Below are 16,553 nucleotides of genomic sequence, written 5' to 3'. Positions count from 1 at the left end.
CTCCATGTGGGTTATCTTCCTGTAACTTTGCCCATCTCCTGTGATGTTCTGCACGATGGTACCGCTTTGGCACTTCATACAATATGAAAGCGTAGGAAATTCTATTCAAACTAACATCTCGCGAGGTCTGTAGGCAGACAACAGACTTGGCGTTAGCTTCAACAATACAGAAATAAGACGTGCGTTAAAACTCTGAGCTAGGAGTTATGCTGACGTCAGAACAGGTTTCAAGGAAGGCCACATCGATGTGGTTTACTTTAATATAATCAGACGTGCGTTAAAACTCTGAGCTAGGAGTTATGCTGACGTCAGAACAGGTTTCAAGGAAGGCCACATCGATGTGGTTTACTTTAATACAATCAGTGGTGAACATTCTGATTCAAGGGGTACGGATTAACTCCATGATGAGTCACTCCTAGGATTCGAATCCTGATGAAATCAACATGGTTTGTGTTTGCTAGTCAATGATATGTTCGACATAGCGCGGCGACCTAGTAAGGCCTTCATTTCTCAGTCTGGCGAATGTCTGACCGAGAGAATAAGTTGAGATTCCATTTCTATCCGAATTTGGATTAGGACACCGTGTGGTTACTGGATAGTTATCCGAGTATGTTAAGGATTGTATATGGCTCTAGGATATATTGGTCAAATGTTTATGACTATGATGATGGCTAGAGGTCAGAGATTTAATGAATCACCTTGATATGTCAGCGTAAGCAAATCAAAGCACGGAGGCTGACGTGGTGGATTTGAATAAAGTTCAGATCATCACCTAATGTCAATTAACAAAAAGTTTACTAATAGATAGGAAGACATAAATCCAACAAAATCATTTAAAACTGTACACAATCATCATTCAATAATATAATTTTCTTCCTACAAACCTGCAACATTACTTGGATTCAACCTGTAAAGTTCCTGTTGTGTAGGTATATGAGACTTGTTAAAGTTCTATGAATCAGACTCCGATAATCCTGTAAGCTTCCTGCCTAGTATTGAATTAATATGATCTCCACATACCAAACATCCCTGCTCAAAGTTCCACTTTATGTAAACACTACCTACGTAGGTACCTACCTAATGTAGGTACCTGCCTATGTAGGTACCTGCCTATGTAGGTACCTATCTACCTACCTATGTAGGTACCTACCTATATAATAATATCTGATATAGAACGTTATGGAATATTCCTTTCTGTTGAAAGATTTGTTTGGTTTCTTAATACGTTGTACTTGTTTCCTTCCTCCTCTTCTTCTCCTTCTTCCTTTATCCTCTTCCTCTCCTTTCCTCCTCTTTCTTTCCCTTTCTCTTTTCTCCCTTTCCGCTTTCTTTCGTTTCCTGTTTTCCCTCCCTCTCTCTCTCTCTCCCTCCCTCCTTCCTTCCTTTACTTTGTTTTTAATAACTCGCTCTTTCCTTTCTCCTCTCTCCTCTCCTCCTCCCTCCTTTTCTTCTCCTTTATCTTTTCTCCCCTCTCGCTCGCTTCCGTTCTCTGTTCACCGTTCCTCCTTTACTTTGTTTAGTATATATCTCACTCTTTTACATCTTCTTTTCCTCGTTTCCTTTCTGACATTTCTCCCCTCGGCCACCTTATCCTGGTTTTCCTTTTTATTTTTGTCTCCTTCGTCCTTTCTCTCTCTCCCTCCCCTCCTCCTCCCCCTCCATCCCTCTTACTTGCAAGTTATATTTGTGTCCCTCTCATTATAATTTGTATGTGAGTCATAATTCTGTAGGCTTTCATATGGATTTTCATAGTTTTGAATGAAACTTTCAGATCCAAGCCACAGGATTGCATTCCACAGATCCGTGTTCGATTCTCAAAGAAAAAAAAAAATCCTCCTTAGCAAAGCACCAAACAAAACAGCTGATTTCTCAATAATCTCGAAACATTGGAATGACAATATATATTTTTTTCTCAAATAAGTCATCAATGTCATGGCACACAGCATGCTATGATAGTATGTCCAAGTTTGGTCTGCGAGGATCTTCTCTGCTGGTCCATGCTATTCTGTGTGTAGGCCAGTGTTTAATTATTCCGAGGTTGATCTATTGTTATCAAGTCGAGCCATGCTAGCTATGTTTTTAGTAGTGGAATTCTAAGCTATGTATATCTGTAGTCCTCCTCCCTCCTTTTCTTCTCCTTTATCTTTTCTCCCCTCTCGCTCGCTTCCGTTCTCTGTTCACCGTTCCTCCTTTACTTTGTTTATTATATCTCACTCTTTTACATCTTCTTTTCCTCGTTTCCTTTCTGACATTTCTCCCCTCGCCCACCTTATCCTGGTTTTCCTTTTTATTTTTGTCTCCTTCGTCTTTTCTCTCTCTCCTCCTCCTCCTCCTCCTCCTCCTCCTCCTCCATCTCTCTTACTTGCATGTTGTATTTGTGTCACTCTCATTATAATTTGTATGTGAGTCATAATTCTGTAGACTTTCCTAAGGATTTTCCTTCATGACGAATGTTTTGAATAAAACTATCAGATCCAAGCCCCAGGATTGTATTCTACGGTTCCTGGTTGGATTCTCGGACGAAAAAAAATCATTCCTAGCAAAGCACCGAGAAAAACAGCTGATTTCTCAATATTTTCGAAACATTGGAATGACAATATATATTTTTTTCTCAAATAAGTCATCAATGTCATGGCACACAGCAGGCTATGATAGTATGTCCAAGTTTGGTCTGCGAGGATCTTCTCTGCTGGTCCATGCTATTCTGTGTGTAGGCCCCTAGTGTTTGGTTATTCCGACTATTCCGAGGTTGATCTATTGTTATCAAGTCGAGCCATGTTAGCTATGTTTTTAGTAGTGGTATTCTAAGCTACGTATATCTGTAGTATTCTTAATTAATCGTCATCATTACTGCTCATGTCTGTGGTGCCTCACATGGAGTTAATTCGATTAACTTTATGAATAGAGGGGCGGATTGAACTAGTATAAACTTATAAAGACATAACTTGCTAAGCACCGTAGAGTATGGTGTGTATCTAGATGGGTGACCGATTGATAATGTAACATGTGCTGTTACTTTATTAGCTAATAATCTGACACATTTTAGCTCCAGGTCGCGGGTTAGATTCTCGCCCGGGGCGAACTTTAGCCTAATCAGATAAGGATCGTTCTCACTTTCTCCTATCCTGTCTTCCCTCTTTCTTCGATTTCGGGACGATAATACCCTCTGTTGCGTTGTTATAGTTTCATTAAAAAAATCTGATTTTGATGCTGGCTATTAGAAAGCACCTTGCAGTACGTGACCAGTAGATTGGTGTTTGTTATGGGGACATTCCATCATGTATAGGACATGGGACATGATTGTTAACATGTGGTTGACACCTGGGTAATTGAAAACCATACTGATTGAAACGTATCAGCTTCATTCCACGCTTGTTACATGTCATCAAGATATGGTGTATTCAGACTTTGCCTATAGGATAGTAGAATAGAATATACCTTGTTCATCCTGCTAGAATGATACTGAGAAGTCCCTTTACTCCCGCAGTCTAAACAAGATCTTTTATATTTCATAGGTAAAGTTTACAAATAAGTGTACACAGCCTTGGTAGCCTAATCAGATAAGGATCGTTCTCACTTTCTCCTATCCTGTCTTCCCTCTTTCTTCGATTTCGGGACGATAATACCCTCTGTTGCATTGTTATAGTTTCATTTAAAAAATCTGATTCTGATGCTGGCTATTAGAAAGCACCTTGCAGTACGTGACCAGTAGATTGGTGTTTGGTATGGGGACATTCCATCATGTATAGGACATGATTGTTAACATGTGGTTGACACCTGGGTAATTGAAAACCATATTGATTGAAACGTATCAGCTTCATTCCACGCTTCTTACATGTCATCAAAACATGGTGTATTCAGACTTTGCCTATAGGATAGTAGAATAGAATATACCTTGTTCATCCTGCTAGAATGATACTGAGAAGTCCCTTTACTCCCGCAGTCTAAACAAGATCTTCTATATTTCATAGGTAAAGTTTACAAATAAGTATATACAGCCTTGCCTGAGTGATATTTAATTACCTATAGGCTCACCGCTATAAAACACGGCACCAGATTTTCGCAAGGTCGCTGGTTTTTTCCTCTCCGACAAAAATATAATCTGAAACCGGAAATGTTCATAATTTTGCGAAAAAACTTTGTCCTACTGGGTAGATCAGTCGGAGGGATCTACTTCGGAGAGACTCTGGCTGTCATATTGGCCAAAAATCAGCCAAAAAGGTCGCATGGTTTGGTTTTAATTTAGGGTTAAGATTTACTTAGGAAAAGCAGATACAAAGTAGTTTGAGGCTTAAGACCCAGGTGTAAAATTTAAATTCAATGAAAGAAATTTTAAATTTTAAATCTTAAATTTTTTGTCACTTGGATTAGGTAAACATGACTAATGTACGATGTACTATCATGTATTCCTATGTGCAAATAAAACAAATATTCTATTCTACTGTTGTGGCATGAAGAGGGCATTGGTTTGTGGTTCAGATCTTATGAAAGGCGATGCCTGATGGTTCACAGGAAATGTAGTAACACCTGATAACGTGCTAATAAGAGATTGCTATCGCTTAATTAAGTCAGCTCATATTGTACAGATAATGATAATGTTTAGGACCGAATGAGCAGTGATATTAGGCTTTATTACCTATGCGTTACGGCGTCTTTCCTGTAAATCCTGTAGATGCTCATTCAGAGATAGCTACTCATGTAGCTTGATCATCTTCACTTCTCGTAGCTACTCATGTGAGATCTACTCATTAGGGTGGTCAAGAAGAAGACATCTTTATCGTTCTGAGGCCAGTCACTCACTATCAGGTAGACCTGACAGGTACACCTGATCAGGTCCGCCTGTCAGGTTTACCTGATAGTGTCGAGGCAGTGTACGGTTTCAGTCGGAAGACAGCACATGCCTTCAGGCACACTCCATTTGTCAAGGGTCTAGGTTTTCCTTGCCCTTGGGATCAATTTGATTTGAAGATTGATTATCGAACGACGGCGTCGACTATGTGTGGACACAGCTTTATGGATGGTATTCTTTTCTGCTTAATTCTGTCCTACTGTCCCATTGGGACTATTTGAAATATTGTCCTCGTGAGGCAGTGTCCCCGGGACTCCCACCACTTCGTGATGGTCACTCCGATATTTGCCACTGGCAATGCCATGATGTACATTGGGAGGATGGGTGGCGCGATTAGTTCTCTTGTAATGTTCACGGTAATTGCCAGCTCGAATCTCCTACTCTTATCGTAGATTTCCTATCAAGGTCTTCTTCGTCCTCTTCAACGGAAACTTAAGTATACTTAGAACTTAAGTACTTCGAACAGTTGGTTAATTATTATTGCCAATTTGTTGTTATTACCAAGTTGCAATCTTTTGATCACATGGCTATGATCAATGCTCGTAAACCATTTTTTACGTGAGTCGGCGAATTGATTTCATCAGATTTTCCCCATCTGTTTGTAAGTTGATGATTTTTGATTGATTCCCTGATTTGATCAATTATGTGCTGAATCAGATGAACGTAAGATCATTATGTCTTTGCTGTCTATCGTGTTTGGAATATTGTGTCATTCCCCACAGAAGTGAATTTTGGAAGTGTGAAATGATTTTGACCCTTTATGTTGACACAACATTCTCAACAAGTGTTACTTCTAAATTTCCCTCTCATCTGTGACAAGGACTTTCAAAGGTTGCCACAAATCAGTCCATGATAGAAAAAGGGTTAGAAGATGTACTACTGATCTTCCCACACGACAGATATTGGACTCAGTGTTCCTATACCTAATCAGATAAAAGTGGGAAATCTAATAACATAAAACATTATAAAAGTCATTTTCAAGTCGGCTTTTCGTCCATACAGATATCTTTTCTACTCAGATCCAAGACAAATGATTAGGAAATCCAGTCCGAATCCATTGAAGAGGTTCCGGTGTTCATTCTCATGATTATTGACTGTCAAACTCTCTATTTCTATCCCTGTATATGGCACGCTAGAATAACCTCCAGTTTTCCATGTAGCCAGGTCAACACTTCCTGTTCCGGTTAAAGCTCTCTCTCTCTCTGTCTCTCTCTCTTTTTTTTACTCCATCCTTTCTCTTTTCATTACCAGTTTCTTTTTATTAACTCTCTCTCAAAGCTCTCAATTTAAAATGATTTCCTTTCTCTCTATCGTTCTCTCTCTTCTTTCTCTCTCCCTCTCCCTCTTTTCTCTCTCTCGCTCTCTCTCTCTCTCAACTCCCCCCTCATTTACTCTCCTCTTCTGGGAGACAATGGAGACATACTTTCGAATCAGCATGCTATGACACAGACAACATTGGTGGGATCTATCCATATTTTGGTATGAATGAGAGAGTACTTGAGACCTTCTATCACGTTAAACAAAACATGACGTTATAGGAAATCCTTGTGTTATATTTCCTACATAGTGCTTTGGCCCTTACTACCTCCTTTCTCCCTATACCTAGGTCCCTACTACCTACTCACCCTACTTAGAGATAATATTTATTCCTAGTATCTCCCTCCTATTCCTTGACTCCTACTACCTTCCTACCTATTCATATAGAACAGGGGTTTCCAACTAGCGGCCCGCCAGACAATTTTTGTAGCCCGCGAAGCTTTTTGGGATTTGTACAAACTTACTTGGAAACTGACCCCCTTTAGTGTTGAGCTACAATTAGGAGAAAAAACACCGAGTTTGAGCACCACCGCGCAGCGCCAATCTAAGTAATTAAATAGGTACAACTACAATTAAATAGGTACAACTACATGATAGAAACTCTTTAGCTCCTACAGCACCTCTCAGCTTGCACCGTCAGCACTATTCTGTCATTGGGATTCTGGTAACCCCAATGTGTCTATGTAGAACTCCATCACCCAGTATTATAACAATGTCTCATTCATGTACTTGAACATTCAGAACATTGTCATCTAGATTCTAGAATGAACATCTTGTCAGTTTCTATCATCGTCATTATCAAGACTATTATTATTGCAGTTAGTGACTATCATTATTATAAAGACAATTATTATTGGGGATAGATGTTGACTAGCATTCTCACAAGGCTCTTCCACCCAACAAGTCCAAGTGTTCATATGGGTGGAGAAAGTCCGTATGGTCACATATTATTTCTTCTTTTTTTTCGGTCAATTTTCACTCTCCATTTTCTGCCATTACTTTCCTTCTGAAAATTATTCATTTAAAGAAGAATAAAAAATCTCTGCTTAATTGGATTAAACTCAATCTAATTGGGTGAATAAATCTGATTGGTCACCATTAAGCCAAATTGAAAAACCAACCAATCAGAGGCTCTATCATCGTCATTATCAAGACTATTATTATTGCAGTTAGTGACTATCATTATTATAAAGACAATTATTATTGGGGATAGATGTTGAATAGCATTCTCACAAGGCTCTTCCACCCAACAAGTCCAAGTGTTCATATGGGTGGAGAAAGACCGTATGGTCACATATTATTTCTTCTTCGTTTTTTCGGTGAATTTTCACTCTCCATTTTCTGCCATTACTTTCCCTCTGAAAATTATTCATTTAAAGAAGAATAAAAAATCTCTGCTTAATTTGATTAAACTCAATCTAATTGGGTGAATAAATCTGATTGGTCTACAATTCTACATTAAGCCAAATTGAAAAACCAACCAATCAGAGGCATCTCAAAGTTCAATCTGAATATGACCCCGAGCATTAGTAGGTAATAGTAAAGGGATTAGGGTTTGAAGTTTGAAAACCCCATTAACTTTAAGTCTATTAATCAGAGGCATCCAAAGTTCAATCTGAATATGACCCCGAGCATTAGTAGGTAATAGTAAAGGGATTAGGGTTTGAAGTTTGAAAACCTCATTAACTTTAAGTCTATTCCAGTTAATTGTCCCTAGGCCCATATCAAATCCCAGCGAGCTAGACTAATGTTTTTCCACCAAGGTTTGCTTATGTGTCTACAATAGAAGTCTTAATAGACTTTCAAGAAACAACCCCGTCCACATATTAAATCTTAATAGACTGTCTGGTAACTGAGAAGAGAAGGGGAGATGTGCTATTTTTAGACCAATAGGGCAGTCATACAAGTGTTTAATGCAACGTTTTGGCTTCCCTAGCCTTCTCCTTCTCTTCCTTGTTTTTCCTTTCTTCCCCTCTGCCTCTCTCAACCCCTCGTCATTGATAGCTTTACTATAATGCACCTTGCATTTCCCCCCCCTCTCTCTGCACTATCGTACTTGCATAATGGAATCAGTCGCGTATCCTAACTAATAGGAGAGAGAAATAATTGGGGGCTCTCTCCCTCTCCCTCGCTTGCTATCTCTATATCCCTCCCTTTCTCTCTCTCTCTCTTTCTCTCTCTCTCTCCCTCTCTCTCCCTCCCTCCTCCTCTACTCTTTCCAACTATACTTTCCTCTCTCTACAATTGAGACTTTGAAAACCAAGAATCATCTTAAGTACCCTATTTTAAATCTTTGTTGTTTGTCTATTGTTTCAGATTTTGACTTATCAAGTTGATAATATCAACATACATAATCTCAAGTGGTCCGCGAGATTTTTGGTTTATCAATAGTGGTCCGCCAATTCTAAAAGGTTAAGAACCCCTGTATTAGATGATAGTTAGTTACAAATAAAGCTCATCATGAAATACATATCGTTTCTGTAATTCTAATATTGTGTTTATTGTTTCTGTTCCACAGCTGGAGGAGAAGAATATCGAGCTTGAAGGCACAAGGGCCCGGGTTCGACTCTATGAGAGACTGCAGACTGTCAAGATGGGAGGTGTGGGGGGAGAGAGGGAAGGGGTGCATACATTAGTCCCCGCCAATCCTATCCTACCCCAACTCACCCTCCCATGTGGTGGGGATCAGCCGTTGAGTTCTAGTACTGAGAGTGCACATCATGATGACTCTGCTAGTGGAAGTAGTATGGATAAGCTAAGTGTTACTAGGTCTCCTAGCAAGAGACGCACTAGTAAGATACCACTCAAGTCTTACTCCGCGCCTAAACCTCCTGCAGACCTTGGTAACCATGGCAACAAGCTCATCACCTCCACCCCCCTCCTCTCCTCCTCTATACCCAAATATCAGAAGGATGCCTCATGGAACTCGAACCAGAGTCGAAAATCAGGCGAGAGTTTGAGTAATGGGGGCACAACAGCCCCACCACCCCCTAGCTCTAGAAATTGGGATAACACGAGTAAAACCAGCCATGTGGCTGTCAAGAAGCCCGCCATCTTGTCTAATAAGGAACTTAGTCTAGCCAATAGAAGAGAATCTCCCCCTAACAAACCCCACCATCAGCAGCAGCAAGGTGTGGGTAAACTAAGTGGTGGGGGAGATACGTTTGCTAGACGCATGCGCAAGACATCGTCCGAGTCTTCAAGCAATAGTAGTGGTTCCTCCCCTCGCTATGCAAGGGACCTACAGGCCTCGCCTGTCATCAAGAAACTTTCCACGCGACCTGTCACTCAAGGGCCAGACACCAAGGTACGGCCTGCCACTAAGATCAGCAATTTTTTCTCCAGCTGGATTAAAAGTTCCGGCCTCTCGTAACCCACGCAACTATTAATCTCTCTTTGCCTCCATCCTCTCATCTCGAATGGCTTTAACACCGTATATACTAAGCTACCAACCAAACTCTAGAATAAAAATATACAAATGCTTTCATATAACTGTAATATTTTACTGGGGAAAAGTTTTATCCTAGAGCTTCACCAATTGCTTTGGTTCAGTTAGCCTCCCCCCTGCACCCAAGGAATTCAACCTGTCAGATGGCCACAATGGAGTCTACCTACCCTACGACTGGTCACCCCACCCCCCCAGCGTAAGTTTTAACTTTTGTGATTTTCACTCCCCCCCTCTCCCCTTGGTTATCGTTATAGCGCCTTTGCTGCTTTTGAGTGTTAAGTGTTAGTATCTTCTCTTCTATGCTTTCATGAACCATCTCGTTATAGTCATTACGAACAAAAAATAGGTACTAGAGAATGTAACAGGAATTTGAACAGATATCCGATAAAATCAGGGATTCAGTTAAAACAAAAGATAGATACCTAATTCTAAAGAATCAAGAGGCCTATATTAAAATCAAAATGTAGCTCAATACCTATAAATCATACCTATCAATATCTGTGTTTTTCATCGGCTAAATGATGTTAGTATCTTTGCAATATTTTTCTGTGGTAACCAGAATTTCATCGAACCACCGAACCCTGGACTAGCAGTCGCTCCATCACTGCATGGGAAAATCCAATCGACTAAATTCAGTCTACTGGCACCGTGATAACAATGGACACAAGTTAACGCCCCTATGTCCTTGTGTAATATACAGGGTGACCTAAAAGTATTAGCAAAAAAAAGTGTTCAAACTGATTTTTCCTCCCTAAAAATATTACGTTAAGATTGTTGATTGGGAAGTACAGGAAAAGGTTATTTTTCCCAAGGAACTCAGTAGATAAGGGCAGACACGCCTTATCTTGGCCGCGGGTTCGATTCCCTCCCGGGGCGGATTTTATCCTGAACGGATAATATTGGTTCTCGGAACAGCTGGCTTTCTCCTATCCTGTCTTCCTTCTCTCCTCGATTTCGGGACGATAAGACCTTAGCAGTTACAGTTCCCTCTATCAAACCTTTTTTAAAAAATCATCTAGCTGGCTGGTGTCACACATGCTGTGCACACGGTATTCGCAATATTTATTGCTATGTCCTGTGCACATACATTGATAGAATTAGGACAATGTGTGTGGAAACTAAATTGATTGAAATTTGAAACACAACGGATTAGAGTCATGATTCCTGATAGGATATTAGGATGGGTCAGTTGAAGTGTTTAGATTAGGAGTAGAGATGTGAAAGTAGTGAGTGATTCAAGAAAGAACTGCTCTTTTCAGTGGGCTACAGACTCATTCCATGAGTCAGATCCTAAAATATAATATTTTAACTCACTCTTGAACTCCCTCGATTTTAAAGATCTTTAAAATCGAGGCTTGAATTTCCAGTGTGAGTTTTCCTAGTTTGCCTTCAAATTCTTTCATATTTGGAGTGATTTCATCATCAATTGCAACTGTCCCATTAGTTTTTCAATACATGAACGGCGAAATAAATTGAAACTCTCTGTATTCTTCTATCTATCATGTGGAATAGAATACATAGTAACAGGAATTTGAACAGATATCCGATAAAATCAGGGATTCAGTTAAAACAAAAGATAGATACCTAATTCTAAAGAATCAAGAGGCCCATATTAAAATCAAAATGTAGCTCAATACCTATAAATCATACCTATCATTATCTGTGTTTTTCATCGGTTAAATGATGTTAGTAGGTATCTTTGCAATATTTTTCTGTGGTAACCAGAATTTCATCGAACCACCAAACCCTGGACTAGCAGTCGCTTCATCACTGCATGGGAAAATCCAATCGACTAAATTCAGTCCACTGGCACCGTGATAACAATGGACCCAAGTTAACGCCCCTATGTCCTTGTGTAATATACAGGGTGATCTAAAAGTATTGGCAAAAAAAAGTGCTCAAACTGATTTTTCCTCCCTAAAAATATTACGTTAAGATTGATGATTGGGAAGTACAGGAAAAGGTTATTTTTCCCAAGGAACTCAGTAGATAAGGGCAGACACGCCTTATCTTGGCCGCGGGTTCGATTCCCTCCCGGGGCGGATTTTATCCTGAACGGATAATATTCGTTCTCGGAACAGCTTGCTTTCTCCTATCCTGTCTTCCTTCCCTCCTCGATTTCGGGACGATAAGACCTTAGCAGTTACAGTTCACTCTATCAAACCTTTTGTACACACGGTATTCGCAACACTTGCTGTACACACGGTATTCGCAATATTTATTGCTATGTCCTGTGCACATACATTGATAGAATGGGGACAATGTGTGTGGAAACTAAATTGATTGAAATTTGAAACGCAACGGATTAGAGTCATGATTCCTGATAGGATATTAGGATGGGTCAGTTGAAGTGTTTAGATTAGAGTAGAGATGTGAAAGTAGTGAGTGATTCAAGAAAGAACTGCTCTTTTCAGTGGACTACAGACTCATTCCATGAGTCAGATCCTAAAATATAATATTTTAACTCACTCTTGAACTCCCTCGATTTTAAAGATCTTTAAAATCGAGGCTTGAATTTCCAGTGTGAGTTTTCCTAGTTGGCCTTCAAATTCTTTCATATTTGGAGTGATTTCATCATCAATTGCAACTGTCCCATTAGTTTTCCAATGCATGAACGGCGAAATAAATTGAAACTCTCTGTATTCTTCTATCTATCATGTGGAATAGAATACATATGTGTATTGTGTACTATACACCACATATTATATTGGATACAGCTTGTGTATCAAGTGCGGGGACAGTAGATTTATAAGTAGGTGAAACACAATCCACTTTGCCTGACTTGTACTTTTATTCTGTCTAGGCATTTATAAACCAAGAAATTTCGCATTGGGTATTATTAGGGAGGGTTAAATTACTTAGAGCCAGGGCAAATCAAATCCAAAGGAGTACACACATTATTAGGTGTAGGTATAACTCTAAGATTTTTAGTTAATTTAATTTTCGTATTTAGTGGGATTTAGTCGCAAGGTTGCTGTTTTTTCCCCCCCTGTTGCTTTTGCTCCCATTAAATTCCTGGTTTGTGATAATTTTGCTTTCGCTTTTAGTGTTTTTCTTTCAGCTCTCCCCAAGGTAAACTAACCTTCGTGCAAGATCTTCTTTTGTCTATAAAATGTAGATAACCTAGCTTTTCCCCCCTTTTCAAGTAATACGCATGTCTTTTTCAACTTTCTCAAACCTTATTAATCTTTCATGAATAGAAAGCTTGGTCAAATGTTGAATGTTTGGTCCACTGCCCTTAGTGAATTTTTATCAAGTAATACGCATGTCTTTTTCAACTTTCTCAAACCTTATTAATCTTTCATGAATAGAAAGCTTGGTCAAATGTTGAATGTTTGGTTGAATTAAAAGTCCACTGCCCTTAGTGAATTTTTTTTCAGGTCTATTTATTTATTAAACTTTTTTCAAGGACTCGGCCCTCAGTCCTACCAACACAGTGGCTTAAGAATCCTAACCAAAGTCTAAATTACTCTAAATAAACGTTTAGTAGTGGCTTGGCCATAGAAGTATCCTAGGAGAATATCGCTGGCAAAGTAGCATCATACGCCTTCCATTCACACTCAGACCGTCTGACGGTTTCAGTAGGTCTGAGCATGAGTGTCCAACATTATCAACATTTGACCAAAGCCGTTTTTACCCTCTTCTTTTATTTCCTTGAGAGGCATTTGTATATTTTTTGAAAAGTAGTTTTTAGTAAGCAAGATATGTTTGTTTTTTTGGTCCGCATTTCGGTTGAATTTTTTGGTGAAATTACCACTATGTTTTTCTGTCAACTTTATGTGTATTTTTTCGAACTGATCGCAAGCAGTTCGGTAGATATTACTTCTGTTTCATTCTATCATTTCATATTCGTACCATGAAAGTTACGGACAATAAATTCGCTGATAACAGAAATACAACATTCTAGGGAGAAATGTACGGGATTGATAAGACAATTTAGAAAAGAGGTATGTAATAATCGCTAACGAATTTGTAAACAATGAAATAGTTTGGGGGCCTGATATGTTGGTTTAGTTAGTTTGGGTATAGGTAATATTTGCTAATAATGTAGAGCTGGGGCCCACTTCTGATAAGTCAGGTGTTACCTTTAGTTTAGTCCTCAAGTTAAGTGAACAATGGGGAAATACAAGACGAGTTAATAATATTGTACCTAAGTATTCGGAAATGGCAGAAAGAAACCTTAGGTACTTACTTAGTAAGTACAGTATCTTTATTAGTGACATACCCAAATATTCGTCCAGAAACCAGCCATTTTTTCGAACTGATCGCAAGCAGTTCGGTAGATATTACTTCTGTTTCATTCTATCATTTCATATTCGTACCATGAAAGTTATTTCAAAAAGTAGATACCTACAGTTCCTTTCATTAAAAGAAATTTCAAAAGCATTTCATTTTCAACAGCAAGAATAACTAGTTTCCAATATTTTGCGTGCTATTTAAAAAAAAAAATGCACGAAAGTTAAACTTTTCCCGCAGTTTGTAATGTTGCATGTATAAAACCGACATATGAAACTTTCATGTTTGCTTGAAACTTCGAACGCCCCATCTTCACCTACTTTGATAAGGAAGAAGCTCCAAAGACTTTTGAGTCTATGTAAGAGAAATGAGTATTCAAAAACATTCCTGCACAGTGTACAGCTGTATTGTCTCATAAGGCTTGTCTCACATAGGAAGCGTAGACGTGCGACTGAGTAGCGCGTAGTCTCCTGCAAAGCCAAAGCTATGTAAAATGATCATTTTCATAGGTTTGGCTAGTGATGGGACTCGAGTGAGATTTTTCAACTCGATTATTTTCCAACTCGAGTTGTAACTCGAGTGGAAATTAATTGAGTTGAATATTTATTCCTGGAAATTACACCGTGCCGATTTCTCACTCGAGAGTCGAGTAGGCGAGCGAGTCGCTGATATTCGGGTTTTCGTTCGGAAACTCTCGGCATACGGGTATACCACTATACCCCTCCCCCTCTTCAGTTCTCTTTCTTGCATCATCATCTAGTAAGAGGCAAGAGGGGAGAGGGGGGTAGTGAATCATTCAACTCGTTCAAACGAATAGTTTTTCTGACGAATAGATTTGTACTCGAATAGAAACTGCATGCTGCAATAATATGTGGCGAGTGCGCGAGTGAACTCGGGTCAGAAAACCCAATGAATAGTTTTTCCACTCGAGTGGAACAAAATAATAATCGAGTGCACTCGAGTGAAGTCAAACTCGAGTCCACTCGAATAAAATCATTCACTCGGCCCATCACTAATGTGAATTGACCCAATGACTGCTGCGAACTTAATCATTTTGATGGTGCAATTTCTTTTTTATTTAACATAATTCAACAAATCAGCAGTAATTTGCATATGGAATTTGGGGAAATATCGCGAACACACGAAAAAATCTGTCGAAAGACCAAGTAGGGAGACATGCTAGGTAGTTTTTGCAATCAGACTTAGCGTCCCGTTAACTGAACTCTTAATAAGACGCTAATTTTGGTTTGCAAAACTTGCTATTAACATTTGTACCTGGCTGATAGCTCTTTTAGGCCTGGGTTTTCACCTCGATGCTGAAGCTGACCATTCTAATAAAAACCCCATGTCCGTTTTCTTCACAGTTGAAACCACCCACACCTCTGAGGAAGCTGGGCAGACCCCATCGGTCTCGCAGTCTGGAGAAATCTTCTATCATCACTTTACCCGCTGTGGATGAAGTAAATGAATGTCCTGACTCTCTGGATATGGTTGTACCTTCAGGGAAAATGCAGGAACAAACACATGTAACCAAGGAGCTGAATCAAAGTAACCTTAGTAATGGAACTCAGGGAAACCAAAGTAACCTAACAAGCGGCACACTTGGGAATAGTAATCTCAATGGAACTCAAGAGCTAGTGAAGGATGTGTACAACAATAGTGACACCTATGTCGTCAAGAGACCTGAGGTACGCCAGAGTATACCAGAGTTCTCTAATGACCACAACACAAGTAAATCCCACACTTATAGAGTACGAAAACCAAACCGGTTTATTGACACTAAGGGCGCCAGCACAGAACCTTGTGGTCATGACGTTATCGAAAGCGCGACACACGTCCGACAACCAAACGGTCAAATACTTGCCACCCCTCCCATACCTCCTGAGAGTAGGAATTCCATCGAGTATTTCGACAGTATAGAGACAAGTACTAGTGCTAGTGGTAGTGTGTTCTATAGCGCCCCTGGCTCTAGTATGAATAGCAATAGACCGCCACGCGAATCATTAGCAGAGTGCGACTCGCTTGACCAGAGTCAGCCTGATATCAGTGACTCGGATGATTTGGTGTAAAGAGTGACCCGCCTGACTCTGTTACCTCTAAAGTCAAGAATTCTCTGGCAATGAAAAGTAAGAAATAAAATAAAAATGAGTTTTCATAGCAAATTTACTTATGATGATGATTGCCAGAGAAAATGAATATCTCATCCCTAAAGGGAATTTAGATAAAAATGCCAAGTTGTTTTGAGCAAAATATTTCCTTTTTGCCAACACCACGATAGTCCACTTTTCATTGTTTTCACACTATGAAAGTCTTTTGGTCGAGATAACTTGACTTATATCCATTGCCAGAGAATTCCTGACTGCCTCAGTGGTGTGGTTGAGGTGGTGCAAAATTTGACCTATGATTTCCCCCCAGTATTTATTGTTATTTATTACATCTATAGTTTACGTTGTATATTTTTACCTGTTAACCTCTCGATTGTTAATATCTAAATAGTGTATTGTTCCTGTGCCTAGAGGATATGCATTTGAGTAAAAAGTATCAATAAAATATTTGAATTTTTCATAACTTTTCACGTAGTACAGCAAATTTCATTCGCATTTTCTATGTAGCTGGCTACAGGAGGATCGGTCTGCCTTGTAAGCGCTATTCGATTCCCACCCGGGGCGGGTATTATCCTAAACAGACAAGGTTCGTTCTCGT

The 16,553-nt window shown here is 39.4% G+C and overlaps 1 protein-coding gene across 1 annotated transcript; it reads left to right on the top strand.

Annotated features, from left to right (window-relative positions):
- The first annotated feature begins 8,687 nt into the window (after positions 1-8,687).
- Positions 8,688-16,263, top strand: LOC103512786. The gene is made up of 2 exons (XM_008477572.3): positions 8,688-9,473; positions 15,215-16,263. Exons 1-2 carry the CDS (start codon positions 8,760-8,762, stop codon positions 15,917-15,919), a joined length of 1,419 nt encoding a protein of 472 aa, XP_008475794.1. The 5' UTR covers positions 8,688-8,759; the 3' UTR covers positions 15,920-16,263.
- Positions 16,264-16,553: the final 290 nt, after the last annotated feature.

This window comes from Diaphorina citri, unplaced genomic scaffold (assembly GCF_000475195.1).
Source record: "Diaphorina citri unplaced genomic scaffold, Diaci psyllid genome assembly version 1.1 scaffold884, whole genome shotgun sequence".
NCBI classification, from domain to species: domain Eukaryota; kingdom Metazoa; phylum Arthropoda; class Insecta; order Hemiptera; family Psyllidae; genus Diaphorina; species Diaphorina citri.
This window is presented reverse-complemented; position numbering and strand designations above follow the sequence as displayed.